The sequence below is a fragment of the Manacus vitellinus genome, unplaced genomic scaffold (assembly GCF_001715985.3).
Source record: "Manacus vitellinus isolate BGI_N305 unplaced genomic scaffold, ASM171598v3 scaffold_7_pilon, whole genome shotgun sequence".
Taxonomy (NCBI): domain Eukaryota; kingdom Metazoa; phylum Chordata; class Aves; order Passeriformes; family Pipridae; genus Manacus; species Manacus vitellinus.
In genome coordinates, this window is record NW_021940813.1 from 29,890,766 (window position 1) to 29,917,065 (window position 26,300).

A 26,300-nucleotide genomic window follows, 5' to 3' on the forward strand; every position below is an offset into this window, starting at 1 on the left:
CCACACAAGAAATTTTGGAAAAGCACTAGATCTCATAACCTGATCGGACAGAAACAATCCTGTTGACACCATCCATTATGGTGAGTGGGTCATGGCGCCGCTCTGTAGAACACTGGCGATCAAATTCTACTCTCAGTCCCTCGGCACCTAAACAGCAACAAAGAGTTTACAAATTTGTACAGAGCAATCAATACCGCAAATAAATGCAGTATTTCAGAAATCCACATGAAATCAAACAGAGTTGTTTGGAAGTCATAGCACTCATTAATAAAAATAATCTCCTTAAGTTTACTGACATTATTTGTCTGTAATTTCTTTTCTTTGCAAGGCTTAGATCACAGCAAGCTCATGTGAGTAGGGGCTAGCAGACAAAAGACCATATCAGAACATTCAAAATTAAAGCTGCAAAAGACAAAAAATGCCTATTAAAGTTAAGGAAAACAGCTCTTTATTGTCTGTAACTCTTCATAAGTACTAGGTAACTTACTGAAGGAAGCACTACTGAAGGAAGCGTTAAAAAAAGTATTTTTCTTGGTCAAGACTAGAAAATAAGTGTTCAATTACTGACCCTGAAAAAGACTCAGTCCTTCTCAGTTCCGTAAATGAACAGAAAACAGAAATGATATACAAGTGCAATCACAGCCAGTGAACCCAAAAATGCACATTTTATCTGATCAAGATGTTCATGCAGTATGTAAGTGCCTCAAAAATACTTTTTTTATAGCAATATGATATGTAACATTTCAAAGCTCAATAAACATTTTTGCAAGCTAAGGAACAACTTAAAGCAAGCAAGCTGGAAAATAACTGAATCTTAGCAATGTAACTCTAAGAACTCTGTACCTGGTATTTTAACTGTGCCACTAGAAGAGGTATCATCAGTATATGGATGGCTGCTTTCTACCACAACTGGTTGTGAAGAGAGGCGACCACTTTGTGAATCAGTTGCTACATCTTCTAGTTCAGTAACACAGAGCTCCAACAACATATCAGCAACCTAAGAAAAGAAAAATATACACTTTACACACAGTACGTTTGATTAGTCCAAGAAATCTAAGCCAACTACCATTCTTCTCAAATTTAAAGTAACTTTTTTCTGAATTCTGATTCATAGACCATGATATTAATTCAAAAATACTCCTTTTGGTAAAGCTAGAAAAACTCCTGGAACTAAAAGCCAAACTACATAAGTTTTCAGTAAGTAAATGACAACACATATAATTGTTTTTCCTTATAGAAAAAGCAAACTATTAAATCTAAGCTGTAAAGCATACAGCAAGAGATTAATGAAAGGTATAAATATTTAACCAGTATGTAATATTGCAAATCACTGCTTAGGGAGAAAATTCCAATAGTACTAATTTTAAAAGAGCAGTTTCAAATAAAAATTCTGACTGCAAAATACAAAAATCCCACGCAAACAAGAGCTGTTCTGTTACTCACTATTAATGCTAGAAGCAAAAACCCCAGAACTAATGTATAAGTGCACATATAGCATGTATCTAATTGGACTGGGAAAACTACATCTCAAACCCAACATAAATATACTTAGCTAATCAATGAAAATTAAGGGGGTGGGGAGTAACAGTTTTAGAAATCTTAAAAGAAATTAATTGTTACTACTATTTGAAGGGTAAAGTTAAAAGAAATATTAAACGACTTTCAGTTCATTACTGTACACAGATTCTATAAATAATTTATCATTTGCAACATTCTTTTTGTCAGCTATGCCAAAAAAAAACCCCACACCCATGGATACTTTGTAAATAGTTAGAAAGTCCAATGCATCAAATGTAAATCTTAACAATTAAGAAAAATTATTAAATCTTTAAAAATTTATTAACAGAACTTTTAGCCAGCAATAATGACTGCATCAATCTGAGACATAAACTCAGATGGAAAGCAAAACCACCATGGAAGTTTTTAAAGTAACATTCTACAGATCCAGCAAATAGCGCTTGGTTAATTCAGCTTCATTCCAATAACCACAGCCAATATATAAATACGCTAATTATGCTTCTATTTTAATGCCTAACTGCAGCATGACAAATTGAGAAATTAGTCTATTACTGACATCTGTAACACATGCATATATTCATGTAGTATTTCCATTAAAATTATTAAAGCTTACACACATTTAAGTTCAACTCAAATTTTCACGTTTATTAAGTTTCTCACTGTGTTAAGCTGTACTTCCAATAAAAGAAAATATTCTAGAAAGCTACTAATAGAAAGGACATAGTTAAAATGCAACAGAAACAAAGCCTGACCTGTGGGTAAGCTGTGCCCATGCCAGACAGCACAGCTGAAAGAACATCTCTTCCCTTTTCACCTGCTCGGTTGGACACAGCAAGCTTTAGCAGGTCAACCATGACTCGCGTGTCATCTGGAACCAGAAGACTCGTAAACTCATCCAAGTACTGCGGTTCTGGGCCAGATACCTTACTTTGACTTTCTACATCCTACGAAACAAAGAATAAACATCCCTCTGTCTTTAGATAGATTTAAAAATATGCAGTCATTTACAGAATAATTTTTAAAGCACACACGCACAAAAAAACCCTGCTTGATAAAAGCATGGTAAGGACCTAAGTTTTAAGGAAGGTATTGACAACATTACTTCTTTGGTTTTTGTCATGGTTTCTGCAATGATACTGGCAGCTCCAGGATCATCTGTGACTGGAATGAAAGGACGGGAAGAGGCAGCAGCAGCTGAGGGAGTTACAGCAGACGGTGTCACAGCATCTTCTGAAGGAACAACCTAGCCAAAACAAATAATAACTAATAAAAGCTTCAACAATACACTGTAAAACCTTTAAGAGTTTAATTATTCATTAGAAGGGCTAGTGTTCAAAGACAGCGGCAATCTAAAAAGAGCCGTAAGCTCAGATTCACTGCTTGTATTTTTAGCTTCTATTTTATGTTCCTAAGACAGAAAAACAGCCAACACACCCCTTCAATGCCAGCTGCTACAAAAACATACAATAAAACACCAGTGCCTACAGAAAAGTCTACAAAGTACAACACAACCCCTAATAATACATGTCAAATTCCTAGTTTGTTAGAGCAAAAGATCTCTTCAGTAGCAAGCCTTTTCTTTTTTCTGTCTCTGTTAGCAGTTGGGAATCAGAGTAGAATTTCATTTAGGGCCTCATGTCTACATTAATTGATCTCAGTTTATAATTTCATTTCATTCAGTAATGGTCAAATATCGTCTTATTCTTGACTTTGTTTTTTAATATCACTCCTGTAAAAAATTCAATACCTCTAAAATATTACTACAAATCATCATAATTGCATTTAAGTGACATAATGCTTTCTGCGAGTTCAAAATTGAATTCACACTAAAATTTTAGCTTTTCCAAATCTGACATACACAGAGAACCCAGTCCTGAAATTAGAGCATGAAAGATTTTTTTCATTCTCTGCTATTATCAAACTAATGGAGACCATATTTTTCAGCTTTACTGTTAAAAACTGATGGAAAAAAAATAATTTGACATTTTACCTCCCCTCTCCTGTCCTGCCATGGGTTTGGGCTCAGCCTCTCTTCTATATCTCCTACAAGCATGCATTCATCTCCATTTGCAGGGCTTCCTGCAGATGTAGCATCTGATGGGGGGGCTGGCGATGCAGAGGGACATTCTACTGGTGCAATCATACTTGCAGGCATCAACGCTCCAACAACTGCATCCCTGAAATCATTTAGGACAGATTAACATAAACTTAACTATACTCCCTTGCTGAACTTGAAAAATTATATTAGCTTGTCTTAACAAAATGAGGTAAGGCTTCCAAGCTCTATTTAGAGAGTAGTTTATCACTCTTCTCCTTTGGGCCTGATGATTAAATACCATGTTTTAAGGCCACTATTTTAACCTGAGTTTCTCTTCATAAATTTTAGCACAAATACTCTGTTCTCTACTAACAATGAGGGCACTGTAAAGTTCTATTGTTCTTTCCAACCTGCCCCCAACTACTTCCTCCATATTATCTATCATGACTGACTTAAACTGCTTCTACATTGTTCACTTGAGCATTCTTAAATAAACATTTTTTCCCCCAGACAATTTAAACTTTTGGAAACACAAAAGCACAGAGGTAACATCAACATAAAAAAAAAATTAAAGGAAGCTTAAGCCCATCCTGAGGAGTCCAAACTTGTTAAGCAATTTATACCTGACTCAAGAGACCCTAATACATGGTAAGCTGTGTCATCTTTTGCTCTGCAACAGATAAAAATGTTTCCTACCTGGCATACATGATTTGTAACGCCATCAGTATATGAGATAATGCCTGCTGTTTGGCAACATTCCCATCAAGTGACAGGAGAATCTTAGCAAGAGAAGGGCGATTCGGCTTGGAACTGTTTGCCCCACTGATTTTGTTACTGGCAGCAGAAGAATCTGCATCTGAAGGAACACCTGGAGGGTGGGCAGAAGAGAAGGTGAGCATTTTTTAATGGTGTAATACATCATTAGAACTGATTTATCTAATTTCTTGTCAAATCAGAAAGACGACTAACTCTACAGTAGATTCTTAAACTGCAGTGCCTACAGCTACAATATTAAAGTCAATATTGAGGCTTTGCAGCAAGAGCTTTTGTAAAATAAGTGTTTGAACTTGTTACTTAGTTACAAAGGTTAAGTAATACAAACAAAATATTTTGGTAATCAGCACCTAAAACAAGGTTTACTTACACAAACATTCCCAAATAACAATAATATATATTAGATACACATTGCCTTGGTCATCAAAAAGCTTAATTAGCAAAATGTTTGGTGTTTTCATATGCAACACAAAACATTGCTGTTTTGACTCCTTCATTCTTAAGTCTCTTACCTTAGAAACAAAAGGTAACAGGTGAAAAGATTAATATTACAGTAGCATTCATCTATCATTACCACCATAAAGACAAAGTCTTTGGGGTGTTTGAGAAACCATGCTCCATTTTAATCTTCTGAACAACAATTAAAGTTCAAACCAATACGACTTCTGAACAAGTCCTTTACAAGTTCAACTCTCAGGAAGAGGTTTTGTTGGCTTTTTTTTTTTAAAGGTGTATTTTGTTGTTTTGTGATTTTATTTTTTTAAGACCTTTTTTTTTTCCATTCTTCTATCACCTATTTAACCACACACAAAACAAACACTCCAATGGCATTAAAAGAAAAAACAATGTAAGGCAACAAATACCAACCAAGATAAGAAGCACCTAAAGGGTCCCTTGCTGTCTGGAAAAGTACTGGCTCATGAACAGATGGTGTAGCCACATCCACTGTTGTCCATGCTACACTGTGGGAAGACCCACAAGCAACCCGAGTGATTTTCTGGCCTTCCAAGCCCTGGACAAGAGTGGGTTTTCTGTTGACTGTAGTAGTTCCATTGCCTTGTTGCCCATGGTCATTGTCACCCCAAGCGTAAACCTGCCAGTAAACATTTCCACATATGATTTCACTGCATATCTCATTTAAGTGTTTTCTTAAAAATTCCTACAAAGGAATGTTAGTAGCTTGTAGTGTTACTCTAGGACACTACTAGAGCCTACTGTCGTGACTTTTTCCCACCCTATTCATTAATGCAGGCATTATCATACATTGAAGAAAAAAATCAGATGATTTTTTTCAGATGATCATAAATTCTTGCCAATTCATAAATGATCAGTTGATTCATAAATTACTGAATGTTCACAGTGAACAGTAAGTTAGAAGAATTAATTGCTTAGTAATTACATTGGAGATCTGAACCAATACTATGATAATGCTGAATCACAGCAGAGAAATCTGTCCAGAATCCTATGACTGCTTCCGCGTTTCCAGAGTAAGAAGCAGGAAACTGATAATGAGATAATACAAGGAAAGCATTACAAAAGCTACTACGACAAAAAAATATTTAAACTCCAGTACTAATATGAAAGCTAATATATTTTAAATTACAATCATGCTTTTATTTATGCAAGAGTTTAAAAAGCAAATAAATATAATTAGAAATATTTATTTCATTTAATCAGCACCAATACTGTTACACTTTTCTTCATCACCAGTTTACTTTACTCCTTTCTGGATCAAGGGATGAGGGGAATGGAGGGTGAGACACAACGTACCTGTCCAGTGTCAGTAACCGCTAGACAATGAAGTGCGCCTACGGCCACGTGCACAATCTTTTTACCCCTCAGTCCTTCCACAACCTGTGGTTTTCGTACATGTACGTCTGTGCCATGGCCTAGCCTGAAGTAGTCACCCTTACCCCTGCAACAGACAATAAATGTAACATTCAGAACAACCACACTGTTTACACATTCCTCTGTCAGTGCAGCTTCCCAAATGAAAATACTTCAGTTATCACTGCATTAAACACAAACAGCAAGGAGCAAATTCTTCAAAACTGAATTACAAAGGCCTAAGAATGAGGATAACTGCAGTTCTATGACTCCATAACTTCTCACCTCAATATAGAACAGGCATGAGTATGACTTTTTTGTATGCAAAGTAATTGGGATTACCTTTAATTTCCTCTTGCAGAAACACTGCTATTATAAACACTTGCAAGTTCATGTGTTTTGATAAGACCTCGATAGATTTATACTACTGAGGATAAACCTAAAAACAACAGATCCTTTAAGAAGTCATATAAGAAAATACATAGGAATTAACAGGCTTTCAGAATTGAGTTTTTTCACACTACTGGAAGCGTCAATATAGGTTCTCAAGTCTCCATAATTTAAATTCTAATAAAATTGCTATACACAAAGTGCACTAAAAAAATAGCCTACACAAAACTAATGTAAATACCTTAAAATGCCTCTACCAAGAATGTCAGTAAAGAAGAAACCCTGAGATTTCTTCCACTGCATTTTTAGTAACTGTTCATTCAGTTCTGTTGCTCACCACCACCACCACCACCAATTTTTCTCAAGAAAGGTTATATTATTCTGGAGACAAATATGATATACAGTACTGTTATCTACCTGAAGTTATAACCCAGAAGTTGTGATTTTTTTCCTCAAACCATTACAAATTCAAGAAGAATAAAAGTTTAGAAGCAACTCAGCCATCCTAAAGCACAGACATGCCCAGTTGAAACAGACACAAAAAAAATCTCCTTGTAGACATGTAATGTCATGAAATAGTTGTAGATTTTTGACTAGACATTAAGTGTTAAGACAAACTGGGGCAAAGAAGGAACGAACACGTATTTTGTAGAGTTCTTAAAGACTGCCAAATTCCCTTTCCTCTTACCCCTTTTGTCACTACAAAAAAAAAAATTAAGAGGAGGAAGGGCAAGAAAGAAATAGTTTCCAATGACCACTCTGAGAAACAACATCTCTGCTAAAAACTTTTCTCCCCTTTAACAACAGCAATAACTTATACAAATAAAAGTTTTGTGGGTTTCTGTTCATATCATTTAGCAACGACTGATAAATTACATAACAAAAATGACTGGTTTAAGTCTATTTAGCTTTGATAAACATAAAATGGGCCATAGTCTTAATAACAAACATGGGGTAAGACCTTGATCTGGTTAGAAGTCTGAAGTTGATCTGCCATGCTGTAAGCTCTGAAATTTTACAGAAAGGTTTATAATTTCAAAAAGCCAGAACTGCGTTCAAAACAAAGCAGAAGCAAGCACACAAATAGAAGAAAAATAAAAATGTTTCTGACTAACTCTGTGATCATCTCCTACTGATTCTTGCTTCAAGGCACCATTACTGACAACTCAGTGGCCTTCTGAGTAGCAACTAGCTCCACAGAGACCCTGTGTTTCCATGGAAGCTCTTCCCATCTGCCCTGAACTTCAGCTTACTTCCTTACTCTACTGTATGCTTACTCTCAGACTCTGCTTTAGCTGGAGACTACATACTCCATGCTATAGTTCTAAGGTTCTCTTTTTCCTCATTCCACTCCAAAGTCTTGAATTAACATTCTTTTAGATGTTCAACTGCAACGAAGAGAGGGAATGATCTCTCCCTTCCTCCACTAATTCCATAAGACTCAGGCACTCTAACAGAATCAACACACAACTAAACACACTACAGGACAGGGTTAGAGTAATTGAACAGATACAGTTTGTCTCGAAGAGCTGCCAATTTAAAAATCAGAGTGCACAGATAAGGCACAAAGGGAGTTAAGACAGTTGAATAGCAGTAAATGCCACACATACTTAGCAACTGCTTTGTTAGCAGTTCCTGGCAAATGTAACATACCATGTCCATACCACTCCTGACTTGGTCAGTGCCAAGGAGAACTGTGCACCGCACTCAATCTGACAAACGCCTTGGCCGTTCAGTCTTTCAATGTTCTGAGGAATGTTGCATCCTTCACTTCCTCCTCGGCCCAGTTTTCCAAAATCACCATCACCCCAGGAAAACACCAAACCTAACAAACACCAAATTTCAGGTCAAACAATGATCACAGTATTCCCATGTGGTAGAAAGCTTCTGGAATATGATACTCCTACCTTCATCTGTCAAAGCAAGAGTCTGAGCATCTCTGCTTCCACAAGCAACCTGAATGACTCGGTGGCCAAGCAGCACTTTAACCTACAAAAAACAAGGAGTAAGCAAGAAGTTTAAAAAAACCTGTGTTTCAAAGCCTTACAAACATTTCCAAGGTCTTATGACTAACCTTGTTCATTGTGCCCAGCCTGATCAAAGAACTATCAAGCCACGCTCCCTCAGAATCCTACAGTGCTACAGTAGCAGCTTCCAGCTACACATCAAAGTAGACGCAGGACATGAATGTTCAAAACAGCACTAGTCATCTTATATCATTTCTCAAGAAAGAGACTGGATCTTTTTGGCCTTTCTGAAATAGTTTTACTGTTATTAGAGGTAGGTGTACCAAAATCTAATTCAGATCACTCCAAAACAATGTCTTCATACTGCTTTCATGTTTTTTGTTGCTTTAGCTTTATGTTATCATTTATTAAACACATCTGCATTTCATCAGAGACAAGAAACATTTATTTTACCATCTTAGGCTTCAGCTGTGTGGTATTATCTCCATGTCCTAGTCTTCCATATTCTCCAAGACCCCACGTATACAGTTCACCACTAGAGGTAATAGCAGCACTATGGGAACTGCCACAGGCAATATCACGGATGCGTTTGGTTTTCAGTGCTTCTATCAACCTGGGTTTATCACAGTTCCTAGAGAAAATGAACAACAAATTCATTGAATTAATTATGAAACGGTCACACAATGCAATCCAACCGTCATAATCCAAAAAATTCTGTGCAATAACCAATAGCAATCTCAAGATAAAATTTATTTCTGGCTAACAAGTCTGTGAACCAAAGTCTAAAGAAGTATGCTATAAAAACTCTGACAGGCTCACATTATGAACCGTTACAGCTCAGGAATGTAAAACTGCAATGGTTTTACTCCTCAAGGCACCTCTGAAAACCTTACCTTACAAAAACAATCAAAAAACTGTGTGTCCAAAAGCATGCAATTTCATCAGTGATATTCCAAAATACTACTCAAGACTTTATCCAGTATGTTTCTAAGTATTATATTAATTGAATACCTCCCTTTTAAATGACTGAAGAGTGGCACATGGTGCTGAAAAAAAAGAAAGTCTTCTTACATGACTTTTTTTTTTTACTCCTATTGTATTAAAAATCCTGTTACTGTCTATAGTGGTGGTCAGTTGTGCTGTAACATGAAACACAAATCTTTTCTTACTGAAATACACACAAATTTGATATCCTTACATTCTACTGAAGTGACCAAGTTTTCCATCATCTCCTTCACCCCACGAAAATACCTTTCCATCAACAGTTAATGCCATAGCATGTCGGCCACCTGAAAGTGTAAACAAAAAAATTAAATTCGAGCTTTCAAGTAGGCAGCAGGTCTAGTTACAATCTGACACTGATGTACAATGCAACTGTATGAGTCTTCCAACTCCATACGCAGCTTATTTTCTTCAAAATTTTTATGTGATTTAATTTAAAATATATAACTTTTGTAACAGTAGGTTTCCTGGTACATTACAAAAAAAAAATAATCACTCCATTTTCTATTTTCAGTGTTGCAAGAAAAAAGGGAAAAAACAAACCTGTCATTTAGCAATATTAAAAAAGGAAAACACTTTCTCTGAATTAGACAGAAAAAAAATTACCAAAGTTAAGTTCCAGCAGATAAGAAAAAATGTATGGTCTAAATTCATAGATTTTAATAACAGAACCATTAGATTTAATCTGACATTGTTTGCAACAGCCAGAATTTAATAACCTGTATTTATTTAAAAACCAAAAAATCTGGTATGTGATGCTAGGGCATCACAGCACCCAAGAAAATTGCAAAGCAACTATTTTCAGGCTTATTATGTTATGTTTGCATATATAAGCATAGCAATAGTCAGTACCTGAGTGAACAGCCACCTTCTTTACCACATAGTTACTGAGAGCTGTAATTTGGCGGGGAATAGGCACAGTTCCGCTAGATATTCCTAAACCCAGCCTTCCATTTGTGGCTTCTCCACAGGCATATACTTTACCCTCCACAGTCACTAAAATGAAGAAGAAAGTTTGAAACACCATTAGCGTTTCACAACTGGAAACCTGCTTCTGGCCTTAGATAGTTATACTTATTTCAAACTTACATTACCTGCAAAAAGGCTTTTGGATCCTCCAGCTACTTGTACAACATTCAAAGCAGACAAGGTTTCAGAAAACGAAGGGACCTTTATCTACAGCAGACAGAAAATAAAAATTCCACTTCAATGTTTTACACTTTAAAAAGAAGAGTTTTTACATGATAAACCAGTTAATCTAACAGGTACTTTCAGATGCCTTACACATACCCGTTAATATACGCCAGGCATAAGACAAAAACCAAGAAAATGCATTGAATACTAGAACTACAACAAATACAAAACCTGAGAAAAAATGAACTGTGACATAAACAAGGACTTTCTTTTAGTAAAGTTTTCTTGAGAAATCCAAAGAATAAAGGAAAGGTTAATATTTTGTTTCTTGAAAGGCACTCTATTCACAACATAAATTATGAAGAATTGAATTACAACATAAATTGAAGAAATGCTCTCAACATAACTTTCATATTAATCATATCTTAAATTGTTTAAGCATTTGCCTTGTATCTCCTATCTCGGATTGTACTAAAAATTATGTCTAAATGGCTGCACACAGGGATGAAATTCCTCCTGAATTACACCGAATAGCAATCAAGTTAAACCAATCATTACATCAGAATTCAGCTTTTTTTCCTGATGACTGTACCATTTCCAGGAACAAGTAATACATAGAAAAGTTCACCATATCAAAATATCTTCATTTTATGCATGCAAACTCAAAAGGAACTGGATATATACAGAGTGCTACACATTTTTAGAAAAATTAGTTCACTATCATCTAAAATGAATGATAGGTGGCTGCCAAAAATCAAACCAGATTTCAGAGTAACACATCTACTCTTCATAGCTTTTGGCAATAAACCGTAAAAATCTGACTAAATTCGAATTAATTTTAGTTGTGTGAGACTTGTACATTTTTATTTTTCTCTGTTTCTTTTCTGTACTGATGTATGAAAACAACAAACATACCTTGGAGCCTTTTAGCCCTCCCAATTGGTCTTTGTCATTCAGTCCCCAAACAAAAACTTTGGTTCTTATTGTAGCTGCTGATTCAAGCCCAGCTGCCTTCTTTCTGACAAGACTGAACATATTCAGAAAAGAAAATAAAGTCAGTTTAGCAAACAGCATGTTTAGCATAGGCAACTTTTTACTGTATTTCCTGTTTTTTTCAGTTTGGAACAGTTTCAGGACTCAGACTACACTACTACAGTTAAAAAAAATCCCAGAATATTTTGCTGAGCACACGTGCTACATACAAATATAAGCACATCAAGTTTTTAGGTCGGTTTACAACTCCAAGTATACTGCAGAAGCATACGAGATGTACAAAATGCTACCACCTAATCAGTGTGACAATCTTAAAAAACTAACTTATTGACAAAGGATCTACTTACAGTTCCGATAAAACTGTACTAGCATTCAAGCTAATTAAGTTACTTTTACAATAATCTCCTGATTATAAGAATGTGTAGGTTCTTTATCACTACCCCCTGCCCCCACCACTGTAGTTACCTACCTCCCAGTGTTAGCTTTATCATCATCCTCTTCCTCATTATCAGAAGCCAGGAAAGGGACTGCAGCCAAATCTTCATCCTCTGCCCGTATACGTCCCAGTATGCTGAGGCCATGTATTTTGCAATCAATCCCAGAGCTTCTGCACTGCTTGATTGCAATCTCAATATACCTGTGGTACTAAGAAGAAAAAAAACTATATTGCCATCTTTTGGGATCTACGTAACTTCATAAAACATAGGAAAGAATTAGAACTTTTCCTTGACTTTATCACCTTAACAAAATGAATCTGTAACTTTAAAGACTTGGCTTTTGAGGTCTAAATTCATACTTTATGATAAACACATGGCCTCATTCAAGAAAAATTTCACTTACAATCCCGTAAAACTTTATTACGCATTTCTCCTTGCTGTTAGTCAAAAATATCAGAACTGCTGTCCAAAATTATCCCCAAATTTAAGTTTACTGCAGGGTCTTCTTGAGTTCATAGATATACTGATATTCATGAAAATTCCCTAAAATATCATTACTACTATGTTTACAATAGAGTTACACCATGATTATGGTGAAACTTATCAGAATAATTAACTGCACTAAACTGCCAGAAATACCGCTAATTTAGAGGAAAAATAAATACCATGCATTAATAATCACAATAGTGCTTTTCATCCATCCCTTGCAGCACAGTATTTTTCTGTTGCACATGAGGAATTCTCACACAAAACTTCACTTACTTCAGTACAATCACTGAGTAGAGGCACTGTGGTGTCTGTAGGATTTATATTGATTGTCTTTAGCTCTATAAGGTTATTTAAGGAATTACCCCCTAGAAAACATGGAAAGAAAAACATTTTAGATATGATGTTTGTTTCACAAACAGGCACTAAGCATGTTGAACAGCTGATTATATTAACTGAAACCAGCTAAATATCTACTATTAAGCACAAAAAAAAAAAAAGGGTTTGGACTTCTCAGAGAACAAACATACCTGAAACCACAACTAAGGAGGGCATGTAGCTGCTGTCTGCAGGGTCCACGATCATCTTTAGTCTGTGAACAAGAACATCTGGAAAAATCTCCAAGCGAATCCAGTGCTAGGGGAAACATACAGAATTTCATTTTTAGATAGTACTGTTAGGCCCATATGGTTAACAAGAATATATGTGTAATGCTTTTGAAGAAAACATGAAAAACCGATACAATATATGGCCAAAGGAAAATGACCTTGTGAACTTCTCGCTTGTCCGACCTCTAAATACAAGAAAAACAGTTGCAGCAAAAGATTTATTTCAGCCAAGACCAACACCACTGGGAAGACAGAGAGCACAATACCAATGGAGGTCAAGAAATGGGATATAATATAAATCTTAGGTTTAAGACAGACAACTAGCAGCAAAATCTCAGTGCCTACACTGCCCACAGAGCATTACTGCAGGCCAATGAAACTGATAAACCAAGAAATAAGGAACAAGGTTTTTAATAAATACCTAGACACAGAAGTCAAATTTACACTAAACAACTTTGCCAATGACATTAAACTAGGAGAAGCGGTTGACTCCCTTGAAGGCAGAGAGGCCTTACAGAGCGACCTGGGTAGACTAGACAGCTGAACAATCACCAACTGTATGGAATTTAACTAGGGCAAGTGTGGCATTCTCCATCTGGGATGGGGTAATCCTGCTTATACCTACAAAATGGGGGATGAGAGGTTGCAGAGCAGCCTCACAAAAAGAGAGCTGGGCATCTCAGTGGATGAATAATTGAATATGAGTCCCCAGTGTGTACCCACAGTCCAGAAGGCCAACCTCAGGTTGGGTTGCATCAAAATAGGAGTGGCTGGCAAGTCAAGGGAGGTGATTCTCCCTCTCTACTCTGCTCTTCTGAGATCCCACCTGGGGATCTCCACACTGGATCTCCAGTGCTCTGGGATCTCCAGCATTGGATGTGGACTTGTTAGAGCAGGTAGGTCCAGAGGAGGGCCACAAATGCAATCAAAGGGATTTGTCCCACAAAGACAGGCTAAGAGAGCTGGGGTTGTTCGGACTGGTGAAGAGAAGGGTCTGGAGAGACCCCACCATGGTCTTCCAGTACCTAACGGGGGCTTATAAAATGGAGGGAGAGGGACTCTATACAGGCAGACACTGCCAGGACAAGTGGCAATGGTTTTGAACTGAAAGAAGACAGGTTTAGATTAGATGTTAGGAAGAAATTCATTACTCAGAGGGTGGTAAAGCACTGGAAGAGGTTGCCTAGAGAAGTTGTGGATGCCCCATCCCTGGAAGTGTTCAAGACAAGTTTGGATGAGGCTCTGAGCAACCTGATCTAGTAAATGGCATCCCTGCCCATGGCAGTGGGCTTGGAATTAAATAATCTTTAAGGTCCCTTCCAACCCTACCATTCTATGATTCTATAACTAGAAAGATGAAGCACAGCTTAAAAAAAAATAGACACATTTATTATGAAGAAACATAGTTTTGTACTTCAGATGACTGTTTTCACTACTCTTCTACTTTACACAAAGGTAACAAATAAATATATTTCACTAACGTAAATCCCTTTCCTCTGAAGAAGGAAGTATGCCACAATAAACCAGTCAGGGCTTAAACTTACCTTTCCTTGTGAACCAGAAGACTGCCAGCACTGTTCACTACCATCAATAAGACGTGAAGCCTGATTCACAGAGGATGAGACATTCAAATTCTTAACTATCCTTGACCAATCATCCAGTAACATTCCCCGCTGACTACTGTGCCGTCTCTTCAGCTGCTTTCCAGAACGTCCACAGAATACAGGAGACTGACCTGCATGGTTAAGTGAAACATTAAGCATGTATCACTCAAAGAAAATGGCTTTTATGAGACCATAAGTAATGTGAAAGGTAATATAACAAATCAAAGATTTCAGGTATGTAGTCTAAATTCAGAACACAGAAGGATATCCCATCAGTACTCAAAGAGCATGGTCTTCTTTTTAAAGGAGTTTCACGTCTACGAGTTCTTGACTAGATAAATTCAAAAGACATTTAAAAGTTGTTTTTAAAAAAAAACAGTTTTAAATTTCAGCTCCTTAACACAATGAAGTTACAGTTCAGACTGACTCCATAGACAACAAAACATTTTTAGATCACAGCACTGCTACAAATGCAAGTGGTGGATTACAACAAAACACTGACCTTTAAACCTTTATTGTAATGTTAAGAAGTTTAAAAAATACGTCATTTAGATTGTGAAACTTACCTGGCTCATTTATTCTGCCAAAAGTATGTCTGGTATTATGCTTCCTGGTTTTAAAACAGGTTTCACAAAAGTCAAAATCATCACAGTTCCTGCATTTGAATCTAGGCCCATTGATAGGAAACATCTGACAGCCATCACACCTGATTTGACAGCAGAATAACAAGGAAATATATATGGTACAGGTTAACTCTAACACGAGACAAGATAATAGAATCAAGACAATAAGGTAAAGGATAACCCATATTCATTAAGAAAAAAGTAAATCATCACTTACGTGACTCCAGGATGAACGCTGGGGACCAATTCCATTTCTGACAATAAGCCAGTCCAATGAGACTGTTGAGGAAAGTCCACAATAACATCTTTTCCATTGGCACTAAATGCTGTGACAAAAACATGGAGAAAACACATGTTGCAAATCTCTATAAAATAAAGCCTGAAGTGCTTAGAATAGTATTCTATTTGAATTCCTCTACTCCTATTTTTTCATTTATTTTTTTAGAAACAGTTCCCAAGCGAGAGTGTACTTCTAAGCACAAATACAGTACGATCAAAATCTGCACCTCTTCAAAGAACCTATGCCTCACCGATTACTTCAATAACATCCCTTAGAGCTTGACACTAGTGCATCCCACTTTCTCCTCACTTCTTTATGAAGACTTCAAGTTAGAATTACTTCTTAAAGGAAAACTACTGATTCTTCCAAAGTATAAATGAGAACCACTGATTCTTCCAAAGTATAAATGAGAACAGACTGCATAGATGCTTGAAGACTTTTACTGTATATGAATGAAGTGGTTCAAAAGTAGATGAACATGCTAAGAAAATGTGCTGCCCCAGAGTACAGGTCTAAATTTGTCACAGACTTCAAATGCATTCTATATTCTTTATCCTCATGCAATATTCCACGAAACAGTATGATTTTTACATGTGTCTAGAAGAAAGTCTGTGTGGTTTTGAGTTTTATTATCTCCCCATACATTTTGAATATACATTACCTTTCACAATCCCCACACTTCGGTGAGTAACTGATCCCCATTTGTACTTGGGTGTGGTAACAGTGCTTTTCACACGCACTTTGTCACCTATCTTGATATGAGAAGCAGAACTCTGTGGTGGGAATCCTAGCAGATGAAAGAATAAATGTACAGTGAGTGGGTTTCCCCACTCCAAAAGTAAATTTTCCTCAGTCTATCATTCACTTTTTTAATGAAAAAGCAGTCAGCAGTGAACTTACCTAAAAGCTCAACATGGATATATCTGACCCAGTATGTACCACCCTTTTGTTGCCAATCACACTGTACGTTCAGGTCATGCAATCCATCTCGATCCAGTTTAATAACTTTGCCTACATCTCCTTCACAGACCTCCTCATAGGTTCTACAGCACCTAACCATCATCCCCACCTAGGGAAAAAATGACAACAGAATGCAATAGCTATGCAAAGACTTTTGTACCACAAGGAAAATAGTTTCAATATAGCTTTTGATCACCATACTTACCTGAATATTCTCCCTCACGTACACAGCATAGTCATCATTACTTAAGAAATCAGCTCGTTTCTTATAGGTCTGGCTCTCTGTTACAACAGCACCACTTGACTGAAAAAAATCCAAAATAAATATGTAAGAATTACAAAATTGTTTTCAATTCAGATAAATAAAACTGTTAGCAAAGACTGAAGATAACCCAACAAAAATAAACACATATAATATCCAAGTTGCATGCCAAAATGGGAAAAAATTTCAACAGGTTCAATTCACTATAGGGGTAACATTTATGATCTACTTTACTTTAATTTAAAGTTACTTTCTAAAATTAGTTGTCTAGGAATGCAGATGCAGATTTTCAAAAAGGTGTGAAACGAGCTGCAAATTGCTTTTATGAAACCTGATTGTCAAGAAAAATCTGAACAAAGTGGATTTGTCAGTACTCCACTCAGCCTTGAAGATATACATCCACTTCTTGGGCTACTTGTTGGGAAAAGGAAAAAACAAAAAAAACAGTGGTAAATGGTAATCTCTAACCTAAAGCACACTATTTTTTTTTATATAATACAATGAGATCTAAAGTATGCCTTTAGGAAAACAAGCTAAAAAAGATAACACGGCAGTTATCAGAAATTATTTCTTTCAAGATTTGATTAACTTCTTTAAGAGAATCAGAATGTCAAGTTAATTTCATTGAAAATACAATGTACTTCTTTCAATTACAAAATCCCACATGTGCAAGAAAACTCAACTCCTTCAAGAATAAACAGAAATATGGAACCCATTTCATTTTATTAAAAAATCGTTACTGAAACAGTTCCCGAAAGTCAACAGAAGAATAATACAAATTCACATTAAAGCTATCAGACTCAATAGGCATTGTAAAGGTAATTTTATCACCAATAATTGAAAAATGTTTTTATAAGGAAAAAGCTAAGTTATTTAACAGACTTTTTGGCTATTTATTCACTAATTTCTCAGTCATTCCTTGTAGCTAACATACATTTGTTTTTCAGACCAAAGCAAAGGAGAGGAGGGAACTCCTTTACAAAATATTACACTATAGCATCAACTACTTTTGAAGAAACTAAGAGCATCAGGGATGCTTATAGCTACCACCAGTGAAACATCTACCTGCATTCCGTTCACCCCTGTGCTACTCACATATAAAGTATTTATAGATTATTCTCAGTTGTTTTATGACATGCCTTAGAAACACAGGGCAACCACGATCCTTGTTACTGCTCTGAAACTTTGGGACAACAGAATGTCCCTGTACTCTCCCCATTTTCACAAAAAGGACAGAATTACAAAATTTGCAGCTAGCTAGCATAACTTAGGTTTAATACGTTGATACTTACCACAGGACAAGCAGCTTCAGCTTCTTCCACCTCCTCTGTTATTTCCTCATCTGAATATTCGTCAGAGATAGTATCAGCATCAGAGAGATCCGTAATTTGAACATCGGGGTGATCCAACAACCAGCCAACTAAGGTTTCCACTCCTAATACAGAAAACAAACTCAGTCTCCAAAGAATTCTCTGACATTCTTAGGAAAGCATCCAAAAAAAGAATAACAACTGCTACCTGCTAAGAACTATTTTAATCTGCTTGTAACTTTCCTTCTCCTTCTAATATTAATTTAACTAAATAAAATACCTGGTAATCCAGAAGCACTTCCAGAGGTTCCTGACAGAGATTTTAGTGCAAATTCTATGTTTTTCCTCGGAAATCCCATTTCCATAAGTTGAACTACAATGGGGAGGGGTGGAATTGGAGATTGTTTGCGTTTCTTCACTTTTGTGGGTCGGATATGCTGTACTGTGATGGGTGTTGTAGATTCACTAGAGCTGCAGTCTTCAAATAACGGAGTTGAAGGATGTGTAGACTCTACAGCCAGATACTGGCACACTGCCAAAGCAGCAGCCTAAATGGGAACAGATAAATCAGTCCAAGTAAAGCAAGCATATTTAGTATGTCTGTGTGTGTGTACACCTAAAATTAAAGGTTATTTGCAAAAAAGGGTTCAGTGTCACTTTTTTAAACCTATAGTCTAAAAAGGTTTCAATTAGGATGCGAATTATAAAGGGTTATTTATTAGGTTACTTAGCAGAAAACACAAACTCTACCTCAAGCTCCTGTTTGTCAAATATTGCTTTCACAGGTGATGGTTGTGTAGCAGATGACAGAAGTTGCTGTAAAAGGATCATGGGAGGCTGAGGTCCTTCAGGAGACATATCTCCTATGTCGGGAGAGGCAACTGCTCCATCCTCTTGAAATAAAAAAACATTATTTTAACCAAAACCATGCAACATGAGTCAATCAGGAGACTTACTCTGAGGCCTACTGGTTGATGAAGTATACTGTTATTTTTCACATATTTCTTCTTCATAGGAATCATGTATTTAAGATTAAACCATGTGTCACAATCTCCATACCAAAAAAATCAAGTAAAAAATACGTAGATAAACAGTAAATTTACCAAAATACACCTAGAACATGTCTAGCAGAAACTACTCAGTGGAGAGTGAATTTGCATAGGTATCTTCTGAGTCCAACCTTTTTGCAATAAGATTATTACCAAGAGATCCTTCTGGGATAAACCATTTTTTGTAGAAAACCAAGAGTCTCAATGATCCCAAACCCATGGTACATACTTCCTGGATTGGGTTATTTCCCCCACAATACACCCCCTGGGAAGAGTTCCCTATAGGAGCCCACAGTCCCTTCAAAAGAGGATACTTCTTTTGAATCCGCTTGCTCACAATTCTGCAACTTTCTTATTTAATGTCGTATTCTTGTTGGCATAAACGTTCATATTTCCTAGATATTTTCTGTGATTATCTCAAGAAAGCGTTCTCACTTTTTATTAACTCCAACAAAAGAAAGTCTTATTTGAAACAATAATAAAACAGTTACTAGTCCTCATGTAGTTATGCTCTTCTGATTCTGATTAGGGTTTTTATCCCCTTAAAAAATGATGGCAGAAGTAAAATCACGTTGGATTCCTAAAAAAACCTTGATGATTCTGTTGACTTAAAATTGCGCAATTGACAAAAACTCGCAGAAATATAGGAATAAAGCAAATATATCATAATATTTAAAGACAGCACATGTTTCACAAATGCCCAAAGAATTAATATAAACTTTAAAGTTCTCAAATAGCTATCCTGAAAGCTGACAGAGTTATTGTATTTATTTTTAGATGTAAAATGCATCTATAGAAGATCTAATTCAAATTATTAGAACTACAGTTCCTTAAAGTCCTTTTGAGATTATTCTTAGGGCACTGTATCCCAATACTTGTTTGACTGGAAACTGCAAAACATTTGAAGTAAAAGCAATAGCCAACTGAGAATTCATACTTTAAGCTTTGAAGTAGAAAAAGAAACCACTGCAAAAAACTTTCAAGTATTTTAAAATTACTTACAAAGCTTATTAACTACAGAAGACCTACAAATTTAGCTAATGCCAGTATTTCAAGCTTCAAATAAGCTTCAAAACCAAAGTTAAAAAGTCAAAATGCTTTTAAACATACAATTTCAATTTAACATTCACAGATTTTAATTTTTTGTCTTTAAAGGGCAAACTGAAATTTCTACCCTCCAAATGCCATTAGCAAGGGTTATAGTCATACACTGTGTCTACCATCTAACCAAGCAGCAGCACAGTCAGGTTGCATTTCAGAATACCTGCAGGATTTAATGCACACTCCTGAACAGCCGGCTGAGATAAGATCTGCCTTAGTGTATCCTGGTGAGAAAGCAGGGCTCGGCCTGCTTTCAGTATGTACAGCTTTAATTGCTGGCATCGCAGTAGATCCAGATCAACTTGACCTATCAGAAATATTAAGCAGCCATTAGTGCTAGGAATCTCTTGTATTAGATTAGAGAAGTTATCATTCATACAACCTCAGTCCAAACATCAGTTTACATCTTAACCCACTGTGCAAAAGTTTGTGAAATGCCGATGATATGACAGTTTGAACAGCACATGGATTGAAGGTCTGCACACATTGTACGACCCATGATATTAAAAACAGTGCCTTCCTACTTTTCACACCCTGGACAATCATGCGGTTGATCGACAGCACAGTAAGTGCAGTTAAAATGTTATATGGATTCAATATTTTAAACAATTCAGTACAAGCAGTTCAGCCCCTAAACTTACATTTTCTCATCAAAGTAAAAAAAGATACTTCACTTACAACACAGAGCAATTCATCTCCTAGCTAAACTTGTCTCCTAAGTGCGTATTATTCAATGTTGACTAAGAAAAAATGTAAGGTTGGAGTAAAATCTTTTTCTTATGTATGTTTGCTATTACCAGTATTTTTCCCTGAGTATATCCATCTACTTCCAAACAAAGCAAATCGTAAAAAGTCCCCAGTTGTACCTGAAAGACCCTGATTGGGAGATTTCATTCTTTGTTTTTCTATTTTACTTCCAGCCAGATTTACTAGTTGAGCCCAAATGGATAGCATAGGTTCAGTGAAAGGCAAGTTGTTCACATTAAAAGCCACAACTGGAAGCTAAACAGCGAGGGAAGAACCAGACAAAACAAAAAAAATGCAGGTAAGTATTTTCCTAAAATCCTACAAAATCATTCAAAAGTTTCAACGGTTATTAACTGAAGAATAAAAGTAGTATTTGTCTTACTGCTCTTGCCAGGAACAACTAGAGAGGATTCCTATTCCCTACACAGCTCCTAAGCCTGTATTTGTACCACACAGTTGCAGGTCTACATGATGAAAAGGCAAGACAGGGTCAGAACAAGGAAGAACTGTGGTCTCTGAAGCAGATCAAGCACTTGGCCCGTGCTTTCACTAATGGCATATCAATCAAATCAAGATTCATATGAAAACACCCAAGACTTTCTACACTGATTAGCAAATCAAGTTAAACACAAGCTCCTCTCATGTAACAGCTATAAATCACATTGTAATGACTTGGGATTCTACCTCAAGTCAAAGAATTTTAGCTGTCCCTCTTCCTTTCATCTCCTCAACAAGTGAGGATGAGATTTAAAAGGCCCTATAGAGGTTTGCATGAGGACCATTTCAGATGTGCATTCCAGTATCGTATGTGTTCAGTGTCAATGTATTTATCCAATGAAGAATGTCCTCTTTGCACTATATTAGAGATTTAAACCTTACCCTTCCCAGTATTAAAGCCTCAACAAAACAAACTTACTGGTTTCAGCTGATTCAGAGGGCACACTCTACATGTCCGCATGTCATAGAACTGTACAGTGATTCTCCCTTTTGGGGTGATGCGTGTCACTGTGCCTTCTCCAAACTCATCATGAACTACTTGTCCACCCAGTCTCAAGCGACTGTCTATGCCACCAATCACAGCCAAGACTGCCATTAGAGCTCCCACCTCTGGATTCTCAGTGTCAGGAAAGTAGTCATCCAACACAGCCTAACAAAGAACAATAAAATTTAACTGTAGGGAGAAAATATATACTTCTATCTGCTTTAAAATACAAAGTTAATCACAAATAGTTCGACTTAAAAATTATAACACAAATATATATAAAAATAGAAAAATGGTTTCAAAATTAAGCTTAATATTGTTTACAAATATTTAGTGTTTATAATTTCAAAATAAATATTGCTATAAAAATGAGCTTATTTTAAAACGTGGAAACTACCCCTTCTGACTGTTTTCCTGCAAAGATGTGGGTGATGGAGGTTAGCTGAGAGTTGATGTACTTGTTTATGAGTCCATTCCATTGGCTGAGCGAATGGAGCGTCCTCAGCAGTGCCACTATCTCTTCTGCTAAAGTACTACTATGAGTGGCAGTTAGAGATGCTTGGGGCCTGGCCTTTCTCCTTCTCAGAGTAGATTCTGGAAAGACAAAGTAATTGCACAACAGTTACTGTTTAATGCACTCATTTTCCATACATAAGAATAAACCACTGAGGGAAAATTCCTCTACCTCTGAGTAGTGGGATATCTGAAGAACAAGTACTAAGTAGGCTCCCTAAAAATCCAAACAGTTTTTCCACAAGAAATTTCATGTCTCTTGATCTTTCATTTTTATCCCAGGATGGAAGTACTGCTTTCAATAAATGTACAGCAAGGATCTAAAAAGAGAACAAAATTAGTGTTATTCTATTCTAAGTCACCACATATTAAAGAAACTTTCAAATATATTGAGTATAGAAGAATAACATTTTTAAAGTTAGCTTTCCTTTGTAGTTCTTTCTACAAGACTGATTTCTTTCCAGCCGTGGAAATTACAGAGCTACTGATCTTCAGTTTACTAAGGGATATTTTAAAAGAAGTTGTGACAGTTCAGCGTCAGTAAACATTTTATTGGCACGTTTTAGTAGCGAATCCAACCTCTTCAATACTTGGGGCATGAGACAAACACAACGTTGGAAAACAATGTAAATGACTAAAACACATAGGAAAAATGAGAATACAAAATGGGAAGGTTTGTTCAGATTCCAGACTCAGAAATTAGTACTAAGATATATTTCAGAATGAAAGTTTCCAAGTGTTCTGCAATGAGGGTATAATAGTTAAAATTCATGAGATATAAAGCTGAATGGTAGAAGGCGACAGTGACACCCAAAAGTAGTCCCTGTGAAACTAGGGCCTCTGACACAGTACAGAGGAACAGGCTGGCATCTCTATACCTAGACAGTGCAGGACTAACAAGGAACAGGGGAAGGTGCAGGACTTCAGTATCAAAGAGCAGAAGGGGTTCCATATTCTGAATAGAAGTATTTCAGGTTTTCAGCTTCATCATTTTCTACCCAGAAGACCAATACAAGTGACTAACAGTGAAGAGAACTCACTTCTTCTAAACTTCTGCCAATAACACATCTTTCTAGAACTTCAAGGTCTCATCTTTTTGTTGTTATTAAGTTAGGTGCTGGTACACGAGGAATGGTCATTTCTCTGAAGTATTCCCTGAACAGAACAGATGACTCTACTGCACTAAATCCTGGGTGATGACAGAAGTCCCAGCATATGAAAAATACTGGCAAGAATTTGCTGGAAGATCACACAAAAATGAACAGGCCTTTATGATACAAGGCTTCAGTTAAAAAATGCTGATGCCTTATCAAGGAAAAGATTAAGACTATCTTTAGATCCCCAAGCCTTGAAACTTGGCAGAGTTATTCCATAATAAGGTTGCTTTTCAGTCTCATGAAAAAGGCACTAACAAGATGTTAAGGAATGAAAAAGAAAAAAGAAAGAAAAAAAGAAAAAGAAAAGAAGAAATAAGGGGAAGAGGACAAGGGAAATACAACACCAAAATAAGATGCAAAGATGTAGCTTCTTAAGAGAGATTATAATTAAAATAATATTAGCCATTTACTATGGAAGGAGAGACAGTAGCTAATACACAATGGCATAACTTCTGTTAAAATTGCACATTTTTCCAAGCCATCTTCTCATTATTTTCTTTATTCACCATCTAGGAAACGTTACATGGGAGTTTCTGGAACACACTTTCAGAACACTGTTTTGACCTTTTATCTCCTTTCAACAGAACAAGGGACTCTGTAGTACCCTGAAGGATCAAAACTTATAAGTGTATATTTTAAACAATGAATCCTCAACATATAAAAATGTTATTTCTTTTAATTAACTAAAAACTGATTTAAGGACATTTCCCACCTGTTCTTTTAAAATACACCTTTTTTTTTAAGACAACTAAAGTCTACTAATTTTATTGCCTATCAAAGTAATTTGGAAATACACACATTACCTGTCTCTGTAGTGAAGCAGCAGTGAAAGATTCATGCCCCTCAACAATTTTCATTAGCAAAGTTATCCACTGAGATGTACTTAGAGTGCTGCACATCTGAGGCATGAGTGCTATGCTTCGAATGAATCCCAACGTGCACCAACTCCTATGCTGTTCTTTATAAACTAATTTATTTGGCAAGGAAGCTAAAAACAAAAAGATATATACATGTAACAGTTGACTTTTCCACCAGCTACATCTATACACTACATGGGGCTCTCTTGGACAAATCAGAACACTGCACTACTCCACTGTCTTTACATGAACTATTAATTTCAGTTTTAGAGCCTGTACTTAATGTTATTAAATATGTCTTTAAAACAATTCTCATCATTATACTGTTTTTTCACTTCAAAGCAGTTAACAGCATTACTTCTGAAATTACAAAGAAGATACAAAAACGAATATGACATAGTCATATTGTTGTGTCAAACAGAAAAAGGCTGCTAAGAAATTAATTGTCGAAGCCAACAATTCATATCTCATGCATTTTTTTCTGCCTTTACTGTTTATGTTCTACAAATGCTCAAGATCACATTATCTTTAACAATTAAGATTTTTAAAGCTCTGAAAACGCATTTTCTAGCCTTTGGCCTTAAAGGATTAAAAACTAGTAACAAAAGATTTACAAACTTACTAGACAACAAAGGACAAAACAGAAGCACACAGCTGAATCAGACTGCTTCTGTATAAAATACCTGATTTATCTATTGTTCCACTCTCAACAAGCATACGGAGTAGACCACACAACGTCCTAGTAGCATCACTTTGCATGACTTCAGCATGGACACCAGCAGAGAGACACAGTGTCTGCAACAGGTTCACGGTACTTGTCAGCATCATAGCAGTAGGGTGGAGATTCCTTTCAACTTGTTCTCCTTCTGAAGAGAGACACAAAAGGCAAAGGAATACATTAATACTGAGTTATTTTATTTCACAAAGGTTCTGAAACAAACATGATGTGAATCATTTGTTGTAAATATTTTCTCTGAGATGACTTGATAGGAAGAAGACCCTTTATTTCCAACTGCAAGAGCAAAATCTAAGCCAGCTATTTTGTGCATACATTTTCAAGTTATTGTCTAGCAACACAGAGCTTAAAAGAAATTCCAAGGGCAGTGCCAGGAATAGGGAAACAGTGTGACTAAATGTATAATTAGGTCATATAAAAAAATCAACTTTAGAATGGCATTAATATATGTTAAAATGTATACCTCCTGGTATCTGTAACTGAAACTATTTCAATTTAATAATACTATTCTCTTTGGCCCATGAACATGCAACAAATCTGATACCATCCTTTCTATCCTCCTTTATCATAGTAAAGTTACATCAGGAAAAATTCTGGTCAGAAGTGTACACCTATTAAATGAATCTTCATTGATGAAGCATTTGCTCCTGGTGAAAGAAATATTTTCATATTACAAGATATCAATTTTGAAATTTAACTAAAACTGTGCCTCCTTTTATTAAAAAAAAAAACCTGTGATTGTTTTTTACCAGAATCATCCTCGGTGTCTGAATCTTCTGTTGTGGGTTGCGTTGCAGGTGGTGGTTCAGCTAGTTTGAGATCGTATTTTCCCTCCTTTCCCATTCTGTAAGAATTTGTACTTCCAGTGTCCCACTGCACTCTAATCCAGCCATCTTCTCCCAATTCTCCAATCACACGACCCAAACCTGGTGTGGGTCCATCCTG

At 36.3% G+C, this 26,300-nt stretch overlaps 1 protein-coding gene across 3 annotated transcripts in view; it reads right to left on the minus strand.

Moving 5' to 3' along the window:
• Window positions 1-26,300, minus strand: part of HERC2 (HECT and RLD domain containing E3 ubiquitin protein ligase 2) — a 106,899-nt gene that overhangs the window by 26,727 nt on the left and 53,872 nt on the right. For all 3 annotated transcript variants that reach the window (XM_029964790.1, XM_029964791.1, XM_029964792.1), the window contains 35 exons: window positions 26,105-26,297; window positions 25,303-25,485; window positions 24,566-24,750; window positions 22,778-22,925; window positions 22,490-22,686; window positions 22,027-22,257; window positions 21,230-21,365; window positions 20,527-20,670; window positions 18,964-19,106; window positions 18,494-18,761; window positions 18,196-18,338; window positions 16,847-16,945; window positions 16,582-16,750; window positions 16,343-16,468; window positions 15,619-15,727; window positions 15,345-15,484; window positions 14,719-14,909; window positions 13,097-13,202; window positions 12,843-12,934; window positions 12,113-12,288; window positions 11,566-11,677; window positions 10,611-10,692; window positions 10,369-10,512; window positions 9,713-9,803; window positions 8,968-9,145; window positions 8,455-8,536; window positions 8,201-8,372; window positions 6,101-6,245; window positions 5,198-5,423; window positions 4,253-4,424; window positions 3,509-3,695; window positions 2,621-2,761; window positions 2,271-2,462; window positions 844-997; window positions 40-147 (listed from right to left, as the gene is read on the minus strand). In XM_029964790.1, the coding sequence (XP_029820650.1) occupies window positions 40-147; window positions 844-997; window positions 2,271-2,462; window positions 2,621-2,761; window positions 3,509-3,695; window positions 4,253-4,424; window positions 5,198-5,423; window positions 6,101-6,245; window positions 8,201-8,372; window positions 8,455-8,536; window positions 8,968-9,145; window positions 9,713-9,803; window positions 10,369-10,512; window positions 10,611-10,692; window positions 11,566-11,677; window positions 12,113-12,288; window positions 12,843-12,934; window positions 13,097-13,202; window positions 14,719-14,909; window positions 15,345-15,484; window positions 15,619-15,727; window positions 16,343-16,468; window positions 16,582-16,750; window positions 16,847-16,945; window positions 18,196-18,338; window positions 18,494-18,761; window positions 18,964-19,106; window positions 20,527-20,670; window positions 21,230-21,365; window positions 22,027-22,257; window positions 22,490-22,686; window positions 22,778-22,925; window positions 24,566-24,750; window positions 25,303-25,485; window positions 26,105-26,297 (5,365 nt within the window). The remainder of the gene's footprint in view (window positions 1-39; window positions 148-843; window positions 998-2,270; window positions 2,463-2,620; window positions 2,762-3,508; window positions 3,696-4,252; window positions 4,425-5,197; window positions 5,424-6,100; window positions 6,246-8,200; window positions 8,373-8,454; window positions 8,537-8,967; window positions 9,146-9,712; window positions 9,804-10,368; window positions 10,513-10,610; window positions 10,693-11,565; window positions 11,678-12,112; window positions 12,289-12,842; window positions 12,935-13,096; window positions 13,203-14,718; window positions 14,910-15,344; window positions 15,485-15,618; window positions 15,728-16,342; window positions 16,469-16,581; window positions 16,751-16,846; window positions 16,946-18,195; window positions 18,339-18,493; window positions 18,762-18,963; window positions 19,107-20,526; window positions 20,671-21,229; window positions 21,366-22,026; window positions 22,258-22,489; window positions 22,687-22,777; window positions 22,926-24,565; window positions 24,751-25,302; window positions 25,486-26,104; window positions 26,298-26,300) is intronic.